The sequence below is a fragment of the Cyclopterus lumpus genome, chromosome 6, assembly GCF_009769545.1.
Source record: "Cyclopterus lumpus isolate fCycLum1 chromosome 6, fCycLum1.pri, whole genome shotgun sequence".
In the NCBI taxonomy this organism is placed as follows: Eukaryota; Metazoa; Chordata; class Actinopteri; order Perciformes; family Cyclopteridae; genus Cyclopterus; species Cyclopterus lumpus.
Genome location: NC_046971.1, coordinates 8,809,623 through 8,831,638, shown reverse-complemented (window position 1 = coordinate 8,831,638; position 22,016 = coordinate 8,809,623). Strand labels below are relative to the sequence as shown.

General features: G+C 40.0%; 1 protein-coding gene across 2 annotated transcripts in view; it reads left to right on the top strand.

The window, feature by feature from the left end:
- LOC117732538 (cGMP-inhibited 3',5'-cyclic phosphodiesterase A-like) overlaps positions 1–17,036 on the top strand; it is a 66,450-nt gene extending 49,414 nt beyond the window's left edge. Inside the window, exons 5-14 of one of the 2 annotated variants that reach the window (XM_034535547.1) lie at positions 4,875–4,948; positions 5,713–5,861; positions 5,990–6,127; positions 6,334–6,445; positions 6,665–6,778; positions 7,426–7,625; positions 8,176–8,379; positions 9,499–9,660; positions 11,864–12,122; positions 12,642–17,036. In XM_034535547.1, the coding sequence (XP_034391438.1) occupies positions 4,875–4,948; positions 5,713–5,861; positions 5,990–6,127; positions 6,334–6,445; positions 6,665–6,778; positions 7,426–7,625; positions 8,176–8,379; positions 9,499–9,660; positions 11,864–12,122; positions 12,642–12,955 (1,726 nt within the window). In that variant the 3' untranslated portion in view covers positions 12,956–17,036. Of the gene's footprint in view, positions 1–4,874; positions 4,949–5,709; positions 5,862–5,989; positions 6,128–6,333; positions 6,446–6,664; positions 6,779–7,425; positions 7,626–8,175; positions 8,380–9,498; positions 9,661–11,863; positions 12,123–12,641 lie in introns of both variants that reach the window. The other variant, XM_034535546.1, reaches the window with a different exon arrangement.
- Positions 17,037–22,016: the final 4,980 nt, after the last annotated feature.

The following is a 22,016-nucleotide window of genomic DNA, read 5'->3' as shown; positions in this document are numbered from 1 at the left end:
TCACACAGAATACTTCTCACAAGCTTATTTTTTCACGCCCATTCATTTCTGCAAGATTGAAATCAGCTCGCTCTCATGCATACTGGACCAGTTTTGAATCTGTAGATAAAAACGAACTCACTGGTGTACAATGAGGCATGACTTTGCTACTGCATGGCCTATTTCCCACCTCAGATTAATTTGCGCAATTTTTTTGGGGGTGGGTAGTTTTGCAGAAATGTGATGTTTCCAGAAAAGTTGCCATGTTTTTGTTTTGTTTGGAAATTAGAAGCAAAGATCAATCACAAGGCCGCAGGTGACACGTTTATCCAATCAGGATAAGGCGGATACTGGTATAGTTTATATAGCTTGATCTGTTATTGATTATGGCTGCACTGTAAAACTGAACTGGTCCCGTAAAAACATGTGGCTCCTGTCTCGCATTGTTTAAGTCGAGCTGTCTGGAGAAACCTGCTCACTAGCCAGTCAGACAATCCATACTCATGGTACATGTAGATGGACACACCTACAGTATTTGCTAAGAAAGCACATTACTTACAGATTCTGAAGGTTCAGGAGAGATGATTTATCATCACTCAACACTCTGCAGACAGCTTTCCAGACACTTTGAATGGTAGAAATACTTTTGAAAGAGCTCATGGTGACGTGTGACCTCCTCATACTAATACAAACTCGTACTAATGATACAGCACTTTTAGAAAGACTCACTCTTATGATTAATTCTGCGTTTTAACTTAACATTTACACTTTTTTTAATAGCTTCAGTCCGGGAGGAGTCTTCAATACACATTATTTATCTGTCGACAACATAACTATCACATTGTGTATCTGCTGGTTGATACAAATCAAGTGGTTTGGTTGGTTTGTGTTCTCTCATAAACAATCAATACGTAGTGAATATTTACACAACAAAAACGTGATACGTTGAGATGCAGAGACAAAAATGCAAAGAAATAAAACAAACCAATAATTGTATATTACACACACACAAGGTGTCATGCATACAGTTCAGACCTGAATGTTAAATTGCCGTAGTATCGTAGATTAATTAATAGAAAGCGGATGTAAAAGTCTTCCGTTGACTACAGTGTATCCAACCTTCAGTTCTACTTTGTAAAAAAGTGATATGCACATATGTTCTGCCCTGCGTCTCGAGCCCTCCAAAGGCCGGTGTGGACTGCGTCTTTCAGGGACCTGTTTGGGTCTGTTTGCACAATGACAGTGTGATACTTGAACACGTTCTGTAAATGTAAGCACGCTGAGCAGCTTCTGTACACAAAGCCCTGTCGCCTGGTCTTAAAGCTCAGCCCGGCCCAGCAGCAGGCCCCAGCTATGGCCACTTATGGTGGTGTGAGTATAAACAAACACCTGGGCCTCTCCCCAGTCACCGCAACCTCACAATTAACACACACTCACACACACACACACACACACACACACACACACACACACACACACACACACGCACACGCACACACACACACACACACATTTAGACACACTGTCACAGCTGCTTCTTCTGGCAGGGGTTATACAGACACAATTGGAGAGAACAGAGAGTCTCTGGGTTTAGTTTACTGCAGCTGAGAGGGCTCTCTTCGGAGTAACACTCCATTTAAATGTCTGGCTGTTTTCCAGAAAAAGAGAGCTGGTTAAGGCTTCCGTGGTGAGCTAAACTTAAACAGGGCCAGTGCCTTCTGACAACTACTTGCCATTTTTGGGGTTAAAACTGTGATGGGTTCGATGGGCAATCGGCAACCTGCCAACACATCATCTCTCAAGTGGGCTTTAACACAGCAATCACAATCTTTTGAGTGTTTTTGTAATTTATGTACTTCAATCTGTATTTGTTATGCCTTTTGAGAGCTGGCCAAGACCCAGTAACATCTGAATTGATTCACAGATCAAACCAACCACCAATAATAACTTTTGATATGTAATGAGTCCAATCAGAAAAGTTGGAGGCAGAATTGTTTGGGTGAAGGCGAGAGAACGCACGGAGGGGAGAAAATGAGCACATGGCTTCAATTGCCTTCTCTCTGCTCCATCATCAAATCTGTACAATCTTAATTAGGACATTAGGCTTCTTTTTCTTTCTCCCTTCTTTCTTCCATCATGTCAGCTTTTAGTGACGTACGGAATAACACCCACTTCAAAGCTACAATATCGTCTTTTTTCTAACCACACAGACCCGGTAAAATTGTGCCGATTGAATACTTTCCATTTCCCTGACCCCCGGCCTCGGTACTGTTATCTTCTTCACGTCGTCTGGCTCGAGAGTAGGTAGATTACTGGAAGTAGAAATAATGGCTGCCGTGTTTATGCTGGCGTGGACACTGTCCGTTTGGGCTCTGAACCAAAGGTAATCTGTCAACCTGCTGTGAGTGGTTGAGTCTAAAACCTGGGTAAACTGTAGCGGATAGGGGAGCGGGCAGAGGCCAGTTGGAGCTTATTGCATGGCTCCAAACTATTCAGATAAGCAACATGACGATGTTGCAATTCATACAGTATTTCCTTTTGCAGGATAATTAACTTGATGAAAGTTTATTCTGGAGAATGCCAAGGTGCTTATGTATGAGAACAGGAGTCATTTTCTACTTCAGAGGAAAACTTGATTGTCGGCAATTCACCTTGGCTGTAATAACATTAGTTAAAATGTACAGCAAGACACCGCATTTGACCCTTGACCTTTAGTGTGTCCTACACATAATGTTTATATTCTACAAATTGTCGACAACACAAAAGCACATTTTGAATAAAAAAATTAGGTTTTATATCATTAAAGTGACAACATTTTTTATTTACTTGATAAAAGTATCTGCAAAGTCACAACAGGATTACAAAGAATTTATTTAGAGCTGAGAAGATCAATTAATTTGTCAATCGACAGAAAAGTAATTCACAAAAATGTTCATGCCAGATATCAACTCTATAATGCTTCTCAAAGGTGAATATTTGCCGTAAATAATAAGGAATGTAAGCGCTTTGTCTCTGCTGGTATGTTGTACGTACAATGAAGCAATTGTATGAACATTTATTTTTAGACACTTTATAGACCAAACAATTAATCGATGAATTCAAGAAATAATTGTCAGATTAATTGATAGTAGAATAGTATAATAGGTAGTTGCGGCCCTAAATGTATAAGATTGAATGACGACATTTTTAATTTGGTACATTTGGTAACCACTGGTAGAAACAACTGGTAGAAACAACAACAAAAAAACGTTGTTGTTTTGGTGAAAGAATGCAGAACTTCACACTGACTTGAAGCACAAGAGAGGACATGTTCTCTTTGTTTCACTATCGAGTGTGTTTGTTGTCTAAATCTATTCACACAACAGGATGCAGCTTGTTTCCTTGACCGAAAAAAAAATCTCTTTTTGCCGACAGCAGTTATATTCTCTCCAAAGTTATCAGGCAAAAGAAAGGATTTTCTTTGAGACAGGGTTTGAAACCAAAACAAGTGTTGTCTTCGTACCGTCAGCGCATCTCACTGGAACAGTTACATTACTGTAACTAAAGTGCTCTCTCCTGTAACTCCTCTTCAGAAGAGGTTCTGTGATAAAAGCAGAGTCACTGCATACATGACTGACAGATTCCTCAAGTTTAAGGCGGCCGGCTTTCTTATTTACATTCAGTGCCGAAGGCTCAATGTCAGTAGCTGAGGTTATTCTGCTGCATTAGCAGAATAGGAAGAGTGTCTGCCAGTTCTTCAACTTTCATTAAAAGTAAACCTTTTAAGCCAAGCGCTGCTGCCTGCCCAGACCCCCCTGACAATAATGTACTTACTGTTCGCCCGCCAAACTATCAAACTATTTTATATTCCACACCTGCTAGGCATTACACACAGTGGTCCAACCTGGCCACGCAAACACAACAGAAGTGCCTTTGTTGGGGCCTCAAGGCCATTAGGCCGGCTGGGTACAGCTCGAAAGTGTTCAAGAAACAATTTATCAGAAGGTGATAGACACACTACGGGACTGTGTGCTCCCTGTGACACCGGGCTCTAACGGCAGACATTTCCTGCCTCGAAAAGGCAGGTTTTACAACATTTAGAGAGAGGTATTTTAATTGGAAACACCTACATGTACAGCTTGACAGTGGCCTCAGTGGAGAAACATGGTAAAGCTGTCGGATTTGTCTAAAAGCTCAAAGAGGGTGGGCTCAACTTCTTATGAGTCATTTACAACAGCTTCAGTACCAGCAACTGTTTCAAATTAGTTTGTTTTTTTATTCTCATTGCGTTGTGTTAATGTGTGCATCCATTAAGTTTATTAATGAGTACTTTTCTCGACGCATCTGTACAACATTGTTTCATGTGGGGACAGCACAGTAGGAATCCCATTACATTTGTTCTTGCCATCTTCTGCCGACTGGTTAGACATCAAAGGCAGATGGCGTGTATGGCGTTATTCCCAATTCTTTGGCTTGCACATTTGGCTCTCTACAAGTAAACACACAGTACCAGTGTGAATATGCAAGTTTTTCATTTTAACATTTTATGTTGATTTTGGTTTTCAGTCATCTGTTTAGCCAAGCAAAACCAACAACGCAGAAGTCTGATAACCAACGTTTTTTCATCCTACAAAAACTACATTACTGATTCTAGCATTTGATTTGCTGATATTGTAATGCACATTTAGATGCAATATGTCTTAGAAGAAGATGCAAATTGACCCAGAAAAGTTGACACTTAGCAGCCTTTCAGTGTGTAGTCTCATAGCATTGAGGTTGGACAAGTTCTTCTTTAAATATCATTGCAATTGATTGATTATGACATACACAGCACCAGCTGCAAATACAACAGGGAACGTTAAATATAACATTTCATGCACTTTCTCTCCAACCTGTCAAACCTCTCTTGTCTACAGCTGTGGGAGACCATACATCAGACTGAGCCATGGGGAGGGTTCTATAGACAAGGGAGACAGGATACCACGGTCAGGTATGCTCTCAGTCTTATTCCTTCCTATCACTGCCACCACTATCTCCAAGCAGCAACCTTAGCACATATACTTTATCTCCTCTGAGACTGCCTGCACCCTTTACAATGTGCTGACATAGGAGTCTAATATATACAGTATATATATTAAAAATAACAAAATGCACGTTCCAAACTGAACTGCTGCATAAAACCCTCAAAATCAAATTCCATCCCAAGTATTACCTTTGTTGTGGTGTGACAGTAAACATATATTCCATTGTATCGTGTTGATTCTCCATACCTAACTGGACTAACCTAGATCAATCATTTAAAGATAATAATAATTTAAAGGTGACCGTCAGATGTTGGTGTCAATCCCTTATAGTCATAGGGCAACAGATTATTTAACATTCACCATTTTGCACACGTATTCAATAGGCAATCAGTTTGAAATCCAGCAATCAAAAATAAACCGTTTTTTCTGATGACAGGAAGTCAGACTTCAGTAAAAAGCACTTTTGCCACCGGACAAACTATAAGAACTATTTTGAATCAGAGGCATTTCAGCAGTCACTGAGATGCACACGTGTTAATGAAAGAGCAGCCACCATATTTGGGAGTTTGAGCTTTGCAGAAAATAACCAGCTATAACAAAGTGGGATTATATAAAGGGGATTGACCAGAAAAATACTCACCAAAAAAAAAAAGCCTGACAACATGCACCAGTTTATCAGTTTCCTCTCGGCCGCAGTGTGACATCTCTTTGTTTTGTCTTTCACTAGCAGAGGACCAAGTGATGGTGTCATCAGACTATGACAGCACCCACGAAGCCAACCACAGTGACAGCAGTGATGTAGCACGCACAGAGGAGGACACAGAGGAAGGAAAAAACCCTGCCCAGAATGTCATCCTCCACCCACTAATACCTCCTGAGGTAACGACTGCTCTTACAATACAACTCTGTTATTGAAACAAAACAAATAGCAATCATATTGTCATTTTGGGACTTACATTATTAACATTGTATCTATTTGTCTCACTACTTGTCTTCACTTGTCACAGGACAAACCAATTCTGGCTCCAGAGCCGTTAGTTATGGAGGACTTAGAGCCTTTGATGAGTCAGCTAAATAATTGGAACTTCCCCATCTTCAATTTGATGGAGAAGACCAATGGGAAATGTGGACGGATCCTCAGTCAGGTGAGCACACCTGAGAACGCCAATGACCAGAGGTCAGCCAGAGTGTCAATACATTTATTGATTATTTGTAAAGTAATAAAAACTGGGTTTTTTTCATTTATAAATGAACTAGCGTGTAATTGCAGAGATGATTATACCTCTCTAAACTGTGATGTGATGATTATCCAAGCCGTGTGATGTTCACAGACTCTCTTTTTATCTTTCAGGTCTCCTACAGGCTCTTTGAAGACACTGGCCTGTTTGAGACCTTCAAGATCCCTGTAAATGAATTCATGAACTACTTCCACGCCCTTGAGAATGGTTACAGAGACATACCATGTAAGCTCTGTCCTCGTGTTTTTTAAGTTTCCTCCAGTTTCCCTATAATCTTGTTTGCGAGCGTCACAATGAAACCATCCACTAGAGGGAAATGTCATACCGTCATATATGACTGTGTGCAGCCGTGATGTTGCTACAAGAAACATAAGCAGCCTCACAGTGCCCCCTGGTGGGGAAGATAACGCCGACAGACTTTTTAAAATGTATTTTCTGACCCAGATCACAACCGGGTCCACGCCACAGATGTGCTTCATGCAGTCTGGTACCTCACCACGCAGGCAGTGCCTGGTCTGCCCAGCCTCATCAATGACCACGGCTCTGCCAGTGACTCAGGTGTGTCCATTAGTACATACATGCAGACATGTGCATCTCCTGGACGGGTGCTGGTGTGTATGTGAAACTGTGTCTCAATAACAGCGTGTTAGAAGTTGTGACATAAGAACACATGAGCTCCGCATACCTTTTTTGTCGAGTTTTCTAACTTTATTTAAGCCATTTATTATCATCAAGACTGCCAATATGTAGGCCAGACTTTTTTATTTATATTTTACCATCTGCCTGCAGCTTCCCTGTGAGCCATCTCATTAATGTCAAAGCATCAAACCTGCAGGAGTGTGTGTTCTTATCATACTCACAGTTTGTCTTATCTTACCCAAGCTTTTGGCACTTGCAGTTACGTACCAACCACTATTTGAAGTCTAGAACACCATGAAATTGCAGGCAGATTAGAGTTCCCTCTCACCCATATTTCCATAACCCCATTTGTATGCCTTACTAGGGCCATCCCTTTGATCCACATATAAGTGGATTTGAATGTTCAAGTGTGTGTTACTGTGTGTGTGTGTGTGCGTCTGTGTGTGTGTGGGCTCCAGAGTGTGTGTGTATTTAGGCATGTGCACATGAAAGTACATTGTGTGTTTGTGTCAATTCTGCCACCCTGCTCTTCAACCTCCTCTCTTTGTCTGGTCCCCTGTGGCTAGACTCCGACAGTGGAATAACACACAGTCATATGGGCTTCCTGGTTTCAAAGACCTACACTGTGTCAGAAGATGGTTACGGCTGCCTGTCAGGCCTCATACCAGCTCTGGAGCTCATGGCCCTTTATGTGGCCGCTGCGATGCACGACTACGACCACCCCGGGCGGACCAATGCTTTCCTTGTGGCCACCAGCGCCCCACAGGTACTCGTGCTATTCAGCCAAGAGAACGGCATCTGATTAGGAGCAAAGTCAGTAGGAGTCCAATTGCTTGATTTACTGTTTTACACTCAGATTTCTTCTTTGTAATCAACAAGATGATCATTTGATTGCCGATTTTCTTCCACTTTGTCTATTTCACTGCCAAACTGCACTGGCGAGTCATCAATCTTTGACCGCACAATCAGACAATCACCAGTTACAGTAGCTCCCCGTGGGTGGTCAGCAATTGACATGCATTGAAGAGGAAATGTAGGTGTTGGATTTGTAACGTTCTGTTGAGTATTTTCTGTCCAGACATATGTCCTGAATATCAATAAACATGCCATCATACTACTGAAAGATTGCTTATCTATCAGAGGCTATCAATGTAGTGCAGTGGTTCTATTTATCTTGTCAATACTAACACACTAGACACATTTTAATCATCTACATCATCCACTCTCTTAAGTATTGTATGTGTAGGATTGCTGGATTCACATACATTAATTTCTCTACTTGTTCATGTAAATGTTAAGTTTTTGTGTGTTTGCAGGCAGTGCTCTACAACGATCGATCTGTCCTGGAAAACCACCACGCTGCCTCGGCCTGGAACCTCTTCATGTCGCGGCCAGAGTACAACTTCCTGGTCAACCTGAACCACGGGGAGTTCAAGCGTTTCCGTTTCCTGGTCATTGAGGCCATATTGGCCACTGATCTGAAGAAGCACTTTGACTTCCTCGCTGAGTTCAATGCCAAGGTAGTTCTAGAATCAATTGTTTGACATTTATTATTCACAAGATGCGACTTTTTAGATCTGAAGAGTTTACGAATGTAGTGATTAAATCCTATGGAAATGTTAAGTTGACAACATCATAAACTTAAAAACTTCTTGGATTTGTATTGACTTTTGATTGAAGTCCTTTGGGAGATCTGTGATTATAAGTATAGGTAAGTGTATATATGAGTTGCTATTTTATTTAGTCGTCTTTGGAAACTAGGCTGAATGAGGCATTCTCTGGACACATTTTAAAATGTAGTAGTATTATATATGTCCAACGTATGAGAGGTGCTTGTCTTGAAAAAAAAGCTTTATTGAAAGGGAAATGTCCAGTGGCTTTCAAAGAACAGGTCTGTTTGTGCAGAACATTGCAGCACTTGGAGTAAGTTCATCTCAAGTTAACGACACAAAGCGTCCTGCAGCTTTTCAACAACTGGAGACAGAATGTTGGCTTTGGATTTGAGCTTTTTCCATTTTGAGTATTAGTACAGTGGTGGTGCTCGATGGCCAGAGTGTCTCAGCTGGCACTTAGCTTACTGGCTTGGCAGCTAAAGTAATAGCAATGTCTCTCACTGTAGTGCACCCCCGCTCTGCTCTTCCTCAAAGCAAATTAGCTTAGCTTTCTGTGAAGTACCCATCAAGTTTCTCACTTGATCTCGTCAGCTTCCTGGATTATTGGGTGAGAATGATAAGACTACTGCTCCTTCTTCAGATCTCAAGCTCATAAAGCATGGCTAAAAATAACAAATTCATTTAAACAGTGTTTTTATTCATTTGAGAGCTACCGAGTCTGTAGAAATGAGTTCATTAATAATCAAAAATGTCACAGATATAGTTTTTGCATACTATTTTACATAAACTATGACTGGTCATAAAGTATTTAAAACCTCTACACTTTAACAGGAACAAGTCTGTTCATGTGACTCATAACAAGAGGGAGAGGTATAATTAAAATGCCTTAATAAACCTTTGAGACAATAAAATAAATACGCAATCTTTGAACAACAGATTAATGGAATAGCATTAACATAATATCCACATATCACATGCATATTTGAATATGTTAAATATAAAAATGTCTGTCTGTTGATCCTCTAGGTGGGTGATGATCCATCCACGGGTATTGATTGGTCTAATGAGAACGACAGGTTGCTGGTCTGCCAGATGTGCATTAAACTCGCTGACATCAATGGGCCTCTGAAGTGCAAGGACCTGCATCTGCAATGGACCGAGGGCATCGTCAACGAGTTCTATGAACAGGTGTGTGAACTGTCTCCGATGGGAACTTAGACCGTCTTTGTATTTGCTTAAACTTTTTAACTTTGACCAGTTACGATCTAACTGGTGAAACACAAACATTTATTCACATATACATTCCCATACACCTCTGATGAATATATTTTAACTACTTTAATTTGTCTCAAATAGACAAATAGGCATTTGTTTCAGAAACTCATCCGGTCTTGTCTCAAACCCATAGACATAGAAGTACAGAAACTGAAATACAGTACTCCCCTGTTTATGGTTCCCTCTATGTAGACTTTGGAAGCATTCCAATACAACACTACTACTAACTCGGACTACCATGCTTAAACGTGTAATCAAATTACATTAGTACAGGTATACCTAATAAAGTGGCCACAGTGCTGCTATAATAAGCTGAATCTAAGGCCACGCTCACTGACCTTTGTTACAGTACAGTAAGCTCTTGTGTACCCTGCTAGTTCAGATAGATGACGCAATCAGCTTGTTACAAGCCTCTCTGAGGTCTATAGGGTCGGACTCAAAGACCGCGGGGGCCTCGCAGAAGAAATGCTCTTCAGTAACAATCATTTCAAGGCGTGTGATTACTTTGCACTGACCTCCTTGAGAGTCCAACAACCTTTAAAAAAAGTGCCAAAGCGAGAGAACTCCTCAATACAGAACATGTTCAGGCATACAAAGCATACACACCATCAAACATACATACACAAATACTTTGTCATGGAGCACAAGAAAACATGTCGACAGAGCCTTGAGGATAAGATTTGTTCGCCATGCTGACAGAATCGCTGAAATTGTTTAAGATGTGTGAACTATGACCTCTTTGTCTTGAATCTGTATCGCAATACTGGATCATTCTTTGGGCTGACAGGGCATTACACTTTATATATACCGAAAATCCTACTCCCAAATATGAGCAGTCTTGTATTTCTTTGGATAGCTTCGTGAGAATAAAACTGGCCACTGTATTCATACCACTGTTTCTGAAACATATCTCATAGAGATGAGATAGCTTACCTTGCAATGCCTCTGAAATCCACCCATTCGTTTGTGATGTCGTCATGGTGGCAGCTGGATCTCAGAGCTCCTCCCCCTTCTTTTACATACACTCACCTGTCAAGAAATACCAACAAGTTGCAGATCCATGTCAGATCCCTTCTTTTGATGACTCATTGGGCCGAACATGAAAAGCTCGGGAACAAAAGCACGCTACTGTTAAGTGTATGGGATGGCCCTTGAGGTGAGTTCCCAAGGCAACCAGGAAACCTCTCTACAGCTGTTGTTTATTGCATCCATACAGACGTCATAGACAGCACACATGCTGCTGCCCCACAGCCTTTCCACTATTTCCTATATTTGTTTTTTTGTGTGGGGTGACTGTGGGTCAGTTGTTAGCATGCCCGTCTTTCAATCAGGGGGTTTGCGGTTCAATCCCTGCCCTAGTCCATGTCTCCTTGAGCAAGACACTTAACCCTCCATTGTTCCCTGTAGCTGTGTCTACAGTGTATGAATGTAACATGATTGTTACATACATGCTTTGGATAAAAGCATCAGCTAAATTACATGTAATGTGTGATTGACTTTCATGGATGTGTTTGATTCCTTTTCATGCACAGCTTTAAAGGAGACATGTTATGCTCATTTCCAGGTTCTTGCATTTTTGGTTTCTACTAGGACATGTTTACATCCTTAAATGTTCCAAAAACTCTTATATTCAGCCTTTTTCTAAACCAGTGTATCAATTTCCCTGCTAGGCAACAGTTTGGGGTCCATGTTAACTTCCTGTTAGCTGATGTCATTCACACACACTGCAACCGGGAATAAACCGGCACACATTTAGAACATTTGCATTTAAAATTGTGAAATGGTCTAAAAAAATCCTGACGACAGTTTTAAATATTTATATAGCACTTTATAGACCTGCTTTCATTAAATAAAATGTATAACATTTCACACAGTTTCAATTGTAGGACCTTAGAGCTTCCCTCTTTTGTACTACCTTCATATTCTTTTCTTTGGTTTCAACTCTCTGATGCAGTTGGCACCAAAGGTCCCATTCTCTGAAAACAATAATTTGATAGACGTTGGCTTGACATCTTTCCCACGTATGCATGTTGGCCCGAATTACTTTTGTATGTTGAAATGTGAATCATGCCATGTCTTGGCATTCATGAACTACTGTGGGTCATGATCCATGTAGGGCGATGAGGAGTCCAGCCAGGGCCTCACGGTCAGCCCCTTCATGGACCGAGCGGCACCACAGTTGGCCAAACTCCAGGAATCGTTCATCACACACATTGTGGGACCGCTGTGCAACTCGTACGATTCAGCCAGCCTCATGCCTGGACGATGGGTGGAGCACAACCCAGAGGAAGAGGAGCCAGAGATCACTGAGAATGAGGAGGAGGATGATGAGGATACTGCAGAAGAAGACACGTCCACCAGCTCAGAAGCATCACGTAAGAATTACGGTCTAAAACAAAGCTATAAACCGGAAGTAGTGAACAGGAAGTGATCAGAGACGTGTGAACGAGAATGCCTGCTTTTGTATTTAATAGTTTGTTATAGCCGTGTATTCTTTTTAAAGGGACTTAATTATACCATATGATATTCTGAAGGACATTAAACAGTGGTTTCTCATGTGAACAATGGTAAATAAATGTAGCAGATTTTTATCTAGATTACAAAGCCTCTGATTAGAATACTGTATGTAATTAATGCTAATGACAACTCATTGGAAAGCCAAAGGGAGGTGTCATTGTTAGTAAGCCTCTTGACCAGCCTGGGAGAAGCACTGTACATGTTGTAGTGTGTATTTGTACAACATGTCTGACCACACAGTCTGACAGCGAGACTTGAAGCCGGAGGTGGTTGGTTTGCTTGCTGATGGAACGACTGCAACTGTTAGTTACTTTTCCATTCGGACAATGTGGCAAAATCAGTTGTGAAAAAATGTCATCAAGCTATTTTCTTTTCAGAGCAAGGAACATCCAACAAGAGAAGGAAAGTCTTCTGCCAGATCACCCACCACCTGCTGGAGAACCACGAGATGTGGAAGAAGGTGATCGCAGAGGAGGACCAGAAACAGGGCCAAGGAGCAGAATCTGTCCATTTAAACAATGTAGCCGAGCCAATCCTGGCTATTCACGAGGAGGAAGAGGAGCCAGGCAGCCGAGAGGAGCTGGTAGAAGGAGAGGATCCAGAGGAGGGGGTGGAGGAACCAGAGTGGCCTGTTTCTCCGCAGGAGGACTCTCAGCCTCCGGTGGAACTAGCAGAGGGGGACCCACAGTGAAACAGCCTAATGGAAATATGGCGCCAGTCAGGGCAAGGACGTGAAGAAGTATTTCTTGTTTTCTTATCCTATCAACTGACTCCTGTCTTTGCCAGCACTTCACTTAGACACAACACTGTAGATGTTTGGGAAATGTGTGCCTATACAGAAAAAAAAAAAACAGGGTGGGAAAATTTGTGCTTTACACATTTTATCTGAATATCTGGTTTCACCAAACAATTAAAGGAGCTTTCCATTTTGCAATACAGGATTATTTGTGTACTTTGGGATACAGACTCTTTTGCTACTGTCAAGAGAAGAGGAAAAACTGCTCGCACAGACCTCAACCCAATGTGGTAACACAGGACTGCAGACATTTGCTGCCAATTTATACATAATTATTTTCTGAATGCAATTATATATAGACATCACAGTTACTTGTACTTGTGTTTCAATTTTAGCAAGAGTTTTTGAGGTCTCACATGGGCCATAATGTTTTCTTTTTCTATATATGGATTATAAAGGGAGTCAATCAAATGAGGAACATTGGCGTATCTTTTATTCCTTTCAACTTCTGCCAAAATGAATCACTCACCCATAGGATTTTCCATATGAAATCAAATGATAGCACTTTTTCGTCTTACATTTGTTGCCAAATTAAGTACTTTATACAATTTGGTGTAGCCATATTACTTTATTGTTGGAGACTCGAGGCTCTTTACACTCTGTATTTGTGTGCGTGCGTGTGTGTCTGCATGTTTAAATTAGTGTGCTCAAATGCACAATCCTTCCACAGAGGACATAGATAGATTCAGCAGATTTATCCGCGCCATCTCTGGTCTCCAGCCCCGAGTGGTCATAGTGGTCATTACAGGGTTCACTGTCTCACATGTAGTCCAGAGGTCTGCACTGACAAGGCAACAGAGGGGGAGTTGGAAATTAATCTGTGCTGAATACAAAACCAAAAATGGAATACAGTACACAGAACATACAGTAATACTACCAAATTGTGAAGCGACAAACAACTGCATTATTAAATCTTTGATGATGGCCACAGGTAGACTAACTAATACACTGTCCTACAACTTCTTTTGTCTATTTCTTTTTGCAATTGTTGACTATCTGACTATGTATTTGGACTCAGTGTGCTGTATTTTAGTCTTTATTTACTGGTTCTCATTATGTTAAAAAAAAACTGCAAATGATGCTGATCTTTAACCCTCAGGAAAAACTCAACTGTTGAAATTTAAAGTAAACATCTGTATCACCTGTGAGGACAGTAAGTTACAGTTACGGTTACAAATATGCAGGGATCGTAAGCTAGTTTTAAATATGTTCATGAAAGGCCTTTATGCCACAACCCCTTTGACTATTATAACATCTTTGCATCTAAACACTGTGCATCTTTCTGAATTCTTCTCCTGGCACCTCAGGGAGGCATTCATTCTCCCAGAGTTACAAGCAGGCAGGACAGGACAGGGAAGTTAAGGTTGATAAAAGTGTGTTGGTGCAAGGCTGAGAGCCGCTACACTTATCAGAGACTAAATACTGAAGCTGTTTGATGCCAGTAGAAAATATTGCTTTTTATGAAATGGATATGTATCAGCAGTAAAAGTTACATTTTCAGTAATGGCCAAGACGAGGGTGATGGCAGCAGTGTGTCTTATTTACAGTTTCCTCTTTGAAACATCAAGTTTGTCATTAGGATTTCCACCCAATGTTCCGTCTCTCGTACTTTCCCAACATTTGGCCCTAAAATGTTGTGTCCCATCACTTTTTTATGACGGAAAATAATTTGCATTAGTAGCACAATGTGATTATATTTAAAAATGACATTCCCTACCTATAATGCAAATCTCGGGGTCATAATGTTCTTACTGCTTCACGATCACTGTGATAAAATATAAAAAAGGTAGTGAGTGTGTCGGTTGTAGCAATCGTCACTCCAGACATTCAATTGATGAAATCAATGAAGCAAAGAGAAAGTGCTCTCCAAGAGTTATTAAAAACATTGACTGACCTGAGGTTGCATTATATCCCCTACTTTCCACCAAGAAAAAGCCACAAGTTAAACCAAATTAAATAACCAACTGCACAGTAGCTTGAGTAGGATGCAAAAATGTCACTGAAGAATATCCCACTTTGCTTCAATAATTCACAGTCACATAGAAAAAGTGTTTGAGAGACCATAAGTAGATCTTGAGTTGAACAAGCAAAGTGCTTTACACTGAGTTGGCAGGTCAACTTTCTGTCACACACGAGTGCAGTGAGGAAATACATTATGAATTATCCACTGCTAATCTCGTCGAGTTCCGATGACCTACATGCATATTTGAATCTCTTGTGCGCTGGTTTCTCATCATATACTGTTCCACATCTCTCCTCCACAATCTCATTTCTTTAAACTCAATGATAAAAGGCTCCACGGCACACAAGGGAACCTGTGGACAGAATATGAGAGAGCTTTCCCGTGAAGTAAGTTACAATGGGTGTAGAGCTTCAGGGCCTTGTACCCTGCATTGAGATGCTCTGATATCACCCAATGTTCCCAACTGAGGCGAATAGCGCGCGTGATGGCCCGTTAACCGCTGCCCTGACGCTGCTCTCTGCTGCGGTGTCGAGGGAAGGACGACGAACTCAGGAACTGCAGCTTTTAGGCCAAACAAGTTGAATATGATTGGTTGACCCTGCTGATCAGAAAGGCATTCGACCGAGAATCAGCTCCAACTTGAGGCAGCCACTGAATCAGAACTTTCTTTTCTTGTGGACTCTAATAATCATGTGTCGCCTCACTCATTGTACCTTATATACAAAATGCCTCGTGTGTTGCCTGCAATTCATTCAATGTTTATCCCTAATATAGTCTTAACTACAGAAACACATTTTATTCAGCATTTTGAAAAACCTGATGAGATGGAAAAAAAAAAACAATGTTATATTGGCAAGCAATTCAATACAACACAGACTTCTTAGCTAAAGTGGTCCAGAATTATAAATATATATAATTACATCAACTTAAACTGTTTAAACGTTTTGCTTTGTGAATGTATAAATAACGTATACAGTGCGTGCATGCGTGTGTGTGTGTGTGTGTGTGAGAGAGAGAGAGCAAGATAATGTGTGTTTGTATCTGTGTTTGTTTGATTTCTTCCATCGGCCTCTCTAATGTGACTTTATTTGGCTATATAGCGTTTACTGTTGAGTAGCGGCTTACTCGCATGTAGAGGTGGTGAAACAATGAATGGTAAAGTGATGCAGAAAGTAGTACTTCAATTCTTCTCAGATACTCAGATGAAATCTTTATTCACAGAAGGTCCGGTTGCATATTTCTCCTTGTGCTTCCTCTTTGATCTGCCAAGTGCTCGGTGTGCAGATCAGAGATCCTCGGTCGAGCGTTCATCACGTGTCTCGTCATCTTTAAAGGTGATGAGATTCTGTCCACTGTGTTAGTCTGTTGGTCTCTCTCCTTTTTAGCGAAGCATTGTGTCCCCTGTCACGCCAGTCCGAAGTCATACTTGCTCTTGAACTGATCCAGTATCGGTTTTGATAGTGTATTTTTTGTGTCTTAATTGGTTTTATTTCATTGTCATATACTTATTCACACATAAAGCATAATTGTAACCATGGGAACCAAACAAGCTTCACGATTCATGTAAAACAAAATGAGATGAGTATTTTTATATAGTTGACACATGATTAAATAATTGCTTTCTTTTCACTAGTACCTTGCACTTATCACATGTACTAATACTTACACAAGGAAGAATATGTCCAAATACACAGTATTTGTGAAAGTAAAATCATTTTCTTGCAGGTTGACGCTCCATTTTGTACAATATACATATATGCTGTACAGTAGAGAAATTTTAAAACTACAAAAACTCTTTTAGATATACATTATTTATTTTTACCATTTTGTAATTTAGACACTATACTGTAGCTTCAATATTGCCAGACTTACTGGAAGTGCCTATATTGGTATTATGTATCATACAGTGAATATATTTGAAGATCATTAGAAGTTGTCATAAACTGAACCATGTGGATGTTGTAATGTGAATACATTGAATTACAAGACTATAATTTCTGTGGTATCCTTGTGTCTGTGTTGTGTTTTTTTTTCATCTTTGACTTGTGTTTAGAATTGGCTTTATATTGAAATCTACACGGTACATCATGACATCATTTCTTTTGAAGCTCAAGGTGTTCATCAAGACCATCTTTGAACCTATAAAGTCTTATCCATTTTCTCATCATTTTAAAGTGTTATTCAAATGCTTTTCAGAAATATTTGGCTATGTTGAATTGGTCAGAAGCAGAACACAAGTCCCTCTCTCAGTCCATGGTATTTTAATCGAGCAATATACAATATGCAGAGCATTAATATAGCAGCACACAACTGTTATCTATGTAAAGATATTGTGGAGTAAAGTCTACCTGAGCAGAAAATGAAGTAGCTCTGCCTCTGTGTGTGTTGTTAATCCGAGTTTCTCCTTGCTTCGCTGACAGAGCCCTGCCGGTGGTGCATGTGTTTAGTGCATGTCCAATGGTTAGCTCATGGCCGCCACTCTGCAATGCTTTCATATGGCGGTTACGGCTAATAACGCTGTCCCATCGCCTCAAACGTATAGCACCCTCCTTCTGGTTCCCACTGAGGTAAACACTGCTCGCTCGGTCCGTGCTTTTTAGTTTTGTACGGTGCATTGTTGAGAGGCAATTGAAATACTCCCAATATTGTATATTATGCTCTTTTAAAGGGGAGGCAATGAATAAATGGTGCAGATTTGAAGATACATTTTCCTGAACAGATGTGTGTATCATTCCCTCTTTAGAGTGAAGCTTAATTTAAGCAGGACACACACATCCTTGCATGTTGTTTGATAGACATGATGGCAGTGGAAAAACTCCACGACAGGAGACAAAGAAGGACAATTGAAAAAGAAGGTAGGGATTAAAGACTCATGACTATTAATAATATATACTAATTGTTGAACTGCCTGCCCTGTTTTCCGTATTCATAAAATATATTTTGATCAAACTGGTCACAATTTCAAAACCTTTTTACAATTTACAATAGTAGGTGGAATTGAAATCAAACACTACTGAAGACATCAAACAGTAATGCACAGTTTCATATAACTTATTAATAGTGCAGCTATCTCCTCTCTTTGAAGATCTTTACTTTGAAGACATCCATAAACCAGATGTTTTAAATATTGCAATAAAGCAATCTAAAGTCCATACTTCCACTTGAAGTTCCATAACAGATTGTGTTTTTAAACTAACCATGTTTATTGAATACACCTTCAGCTGTACAAACTGTGTAAACTAAATGTGTGGATCTCTTAGTGGACCAACAAATTTGAACTTAATATGTTTTTATGCACAAAGTAGAGCACAAGACAGATCATTTATAAGGAAGATATGGCGTGAATTGGCCATATGATATTATATACTGCGTGAGAGAATACTGTGTTAAACAATAGTGGGCAATGCTGAAGATCAGGAATAAACACTGCTTTGTTTAACTATTTGATTGAGAATTAAGTACCTTGATTTGGTAAGTATTATTTTTTGGGGATTTGCAAAAAACAAACATTCCTGTTGCTGATCTTATCCTGGGAAAATTTCTCAATATAATTTCTGGAAAATGTATCAGAATATATGGCTACTGCTATTCCAATCTGAAATTGCATGTGCAGTGTTTAAAGATTTTATTGGATATTGCCCAGTCTGAAGAATATCATAATAAGTCATTCTTATTAAGATTACAGCCAGTTGTGCATCTAACTTTGGGTGGGTATAACATCAGGTTATGTTTACCTCTGAAGAGAGAGGTATCATTCATAACAAGCGGTCTGCTGGATACCCATGGCAACAGAGAAACTTGAGAAATGAGGTCCAACCAGCTGCTGCGTCAGTCGGCTCAACAGGGAACATTATGACCTTATCTATGAAGCATTAAAGATGCATTGCACCCACTCGGTTTTGTAGGCTTTTAAAAACATCTTTCATCTGATTTTCCTTTCATGAAAATTGTCTCTGTGATGAAGTCAGAAACATTTGAAACCAACAACAATCATACAAACAACGACTCTATTTGAAATTTGATTGAACCTTCAGGGTTTGTGAGCCGTACTAATTGTATTGAAGCGTACTGCAGTTAGAAGATATTATTTCAGTCCAACTTGAAGATGCAAACACATTTCAAGTTGTGTGACTTGTTGGAATAGAGAAAGAGCATGAAACTCACTATATTTAAACAACACAAGTTTATAGAAAGGCAAAGTCTCTACTGTTGACCACCTTTCGGGAAAAAAGATGATGTACGCAACTGCGAGAGGCTTTGGGGGTTTTGATGCTGTTTGAATTGCACCATGAATTACATATATGTTTGTCAAGAAAGTCACCGTTTGTTGAAAAACTGTTGAAGTATAAGACTTTGAAAATACGTTATAAGCGGCCAAAAGTTGCGTACGTGAGGTTTCTAACACTGAAGTGATGATGCCTGTGTGTTTCGTACCAGGATGTAGTCACCCGAGCAACGGGTCTTGCTTGTTCTTTCACACTGTAATAAGTTACATATCTAGCTAGCTGACGTATATTGTGCGAGACGAGAGACATAGTATGCTTGTTTGAACCCAAAACATGACGTATTCCTAAACTTAACCGAGTACGATTGTCGAGAGATTTCTGACAGAAAGGGCACATTTCTCCCATGTGCGTTATAGTTGACGTGCAAAATTATCTTTTAAATTGACAAACATCATATGTGTAATTCATGCCACAAATCAAAACGGAAACTTGTAGTCTCTCGCCATTGACTTCCATATATATTCTTTCTGAAGTCAGGTCCCATGGAGGACACTGGATGGGGAGGGACTCCACCTCTCTATAGCCATGGATGAGCAAGAAAGGGTGCAACATTATTTCAGTATCTGCATTGTTTATGACAGAAACTGATGGAAGACAATTTGGCTCAATAGGCTTATCAGTGAAATGTTATAGTGAGTGTGCAGTTTAAATGTGCTCCACTTAACTGTAACAAAGTCGTCCACGTTTCTCAATCAGGATCATATTGTTTTCTGTTGATTACATGTCATTTAGCTGACTCTTTTATCCAAAGCGACTTACAATCATGCTATATTCATACACTGTAGACACAGCTACAGGGAACAATGCAGGGTTAAGTATCTTGCTCAAGGACACATCGGCTAGGGTGGGGATTGAACTCCCTAATTGAAAGACGGACCTGCTAACCACTGACCCACAGTCACTGTTGACACGTGTCCTCATTGTGTGTGAGATCAATCTGCATGACATAGTTTTAGCCAGCATATTTTTTTTTTATTTACAAGTGAGATTATTAAAAGTAAACATACTGGGGAGGCAGAGGGTGCATCATATATCCATGCATGTTGCCTGAGCACAATGATACAGTCCCTATAGTAAATGAATCCCTCAGTATGCTGCAGCTCTAATATATTAATTATTTCATTCGGGCATTTTGAGTCACGGCTCCGTGTTGACACATTGCAGATGTTGGCGTTAACTTATAGGTCTGGATACGAGTTGTGTCATCACGTGTGGACACGGTGCTCTCCCTCTGGGTCCACCCGGTCGCTCCCGGTGAAACAGTCTGCTGCGCCGGGAGGAGCGCGTCGGCTGCAGTGTGAGGAGGAGGAGGAGGGGACTTTGTGATAGAAGAGGGTCAACAAAAAGCATTGTTCTGCCTCAATTTTGTATTTTAAAAAATAAGAAAGTTGAAGACGTCTTGAAGGGAGAAGGTTGAGGCGTCGCGTTGGGTAAGTACCGCGTGATGACAGTTTACAGTTTATTCTCAAGACGAGAATTGAGTGAAGTTGCGGCGATGAGATGTGGGAGATGACTTAAAGACTCCAAGGTCCAAGACTATACTCACAGTTTGGATCCCGGTGCCGGTTGTTATGTGCACATTTTTAATTTAAACATATACTACAATATTTGAGAACAAATAAACAACTAAAAACATTGCAGACAACTTTTTACGCTTGGCTGATGCTGAAATGGTGTCGGATATCGGAGAAATGCAAGAAAGTGCAACGAAAACAAACTATGGGAATGAATCATAACGCAGCATGTGACTTAAACGTCACTAAAGAAACGAAAGATCGCGCCAGACCTTTATGTTTATTTTTTTTCATATTATTTTTATATATATATATACAGTATATCTCAGTGTGTCGATATTAGATCTGTGTGGAGCCATGAGCAGACGATTAACTATTTACATTATATGTTATAATTTTTGTTTGACTGACATCATAACATCACATTAACCCCTTTATTCTGCATTGTTTTAATGGCAGAAAAGGAGGATTAACCTCACTATTGCTTGTGCCAAAGAACCAACTCCAATTATTATAACAGTTAAGCACATAAGGACATAAATGGCATATTCTCATTTCCTTCAGTCAAAGTTTTTTGTTTTTTAAATCTTAAATCTATTAAAGAGATGGAATCCCGGCTAGTGAAGCATCAACTCTGTATCAACAAACACTTAACCAGCAGTGCACACAGAGAAACAGCATTGTATTTGCAGAGTGCACAGATGCTTATCCTCAATATGCATTGACCAATTAACCTGAGTGCATGTGGTATCATCATTGTTCATAATTCAACAGAGATCATGTGAATATCTTTGAACCCAGCACAGGTTTACACCCTGTTTCTTGGTGTATGAAACATCCGAGTGTGTTTGACGATGATCTGTAGTCTTTTATCAGTCTTTTCAAAGAGTGTGGCCCCCTAAAATATATTGATTTGCTTTCACGCTTATGAATTACCTAATGTCAAGAATGTTTATTTAGGAAGTCACTACCTTTTAAAGGATAAAAATCCCTTTATTAGTAATAATTATGGTATTTTTAAAAGACATATAGGACACTGTATATCGTACCTTAGATCAGTTTTCCAACAAAACATTTGTGATATTTAATATTAAAGGTGCACATTTTATTCAGCTTGAACACCAGGATTAGAAGAGTGTGATTTGTATTCACAAAGAACTCCCTCCTGTGTGGACTTGAATAGGTAATGTCTT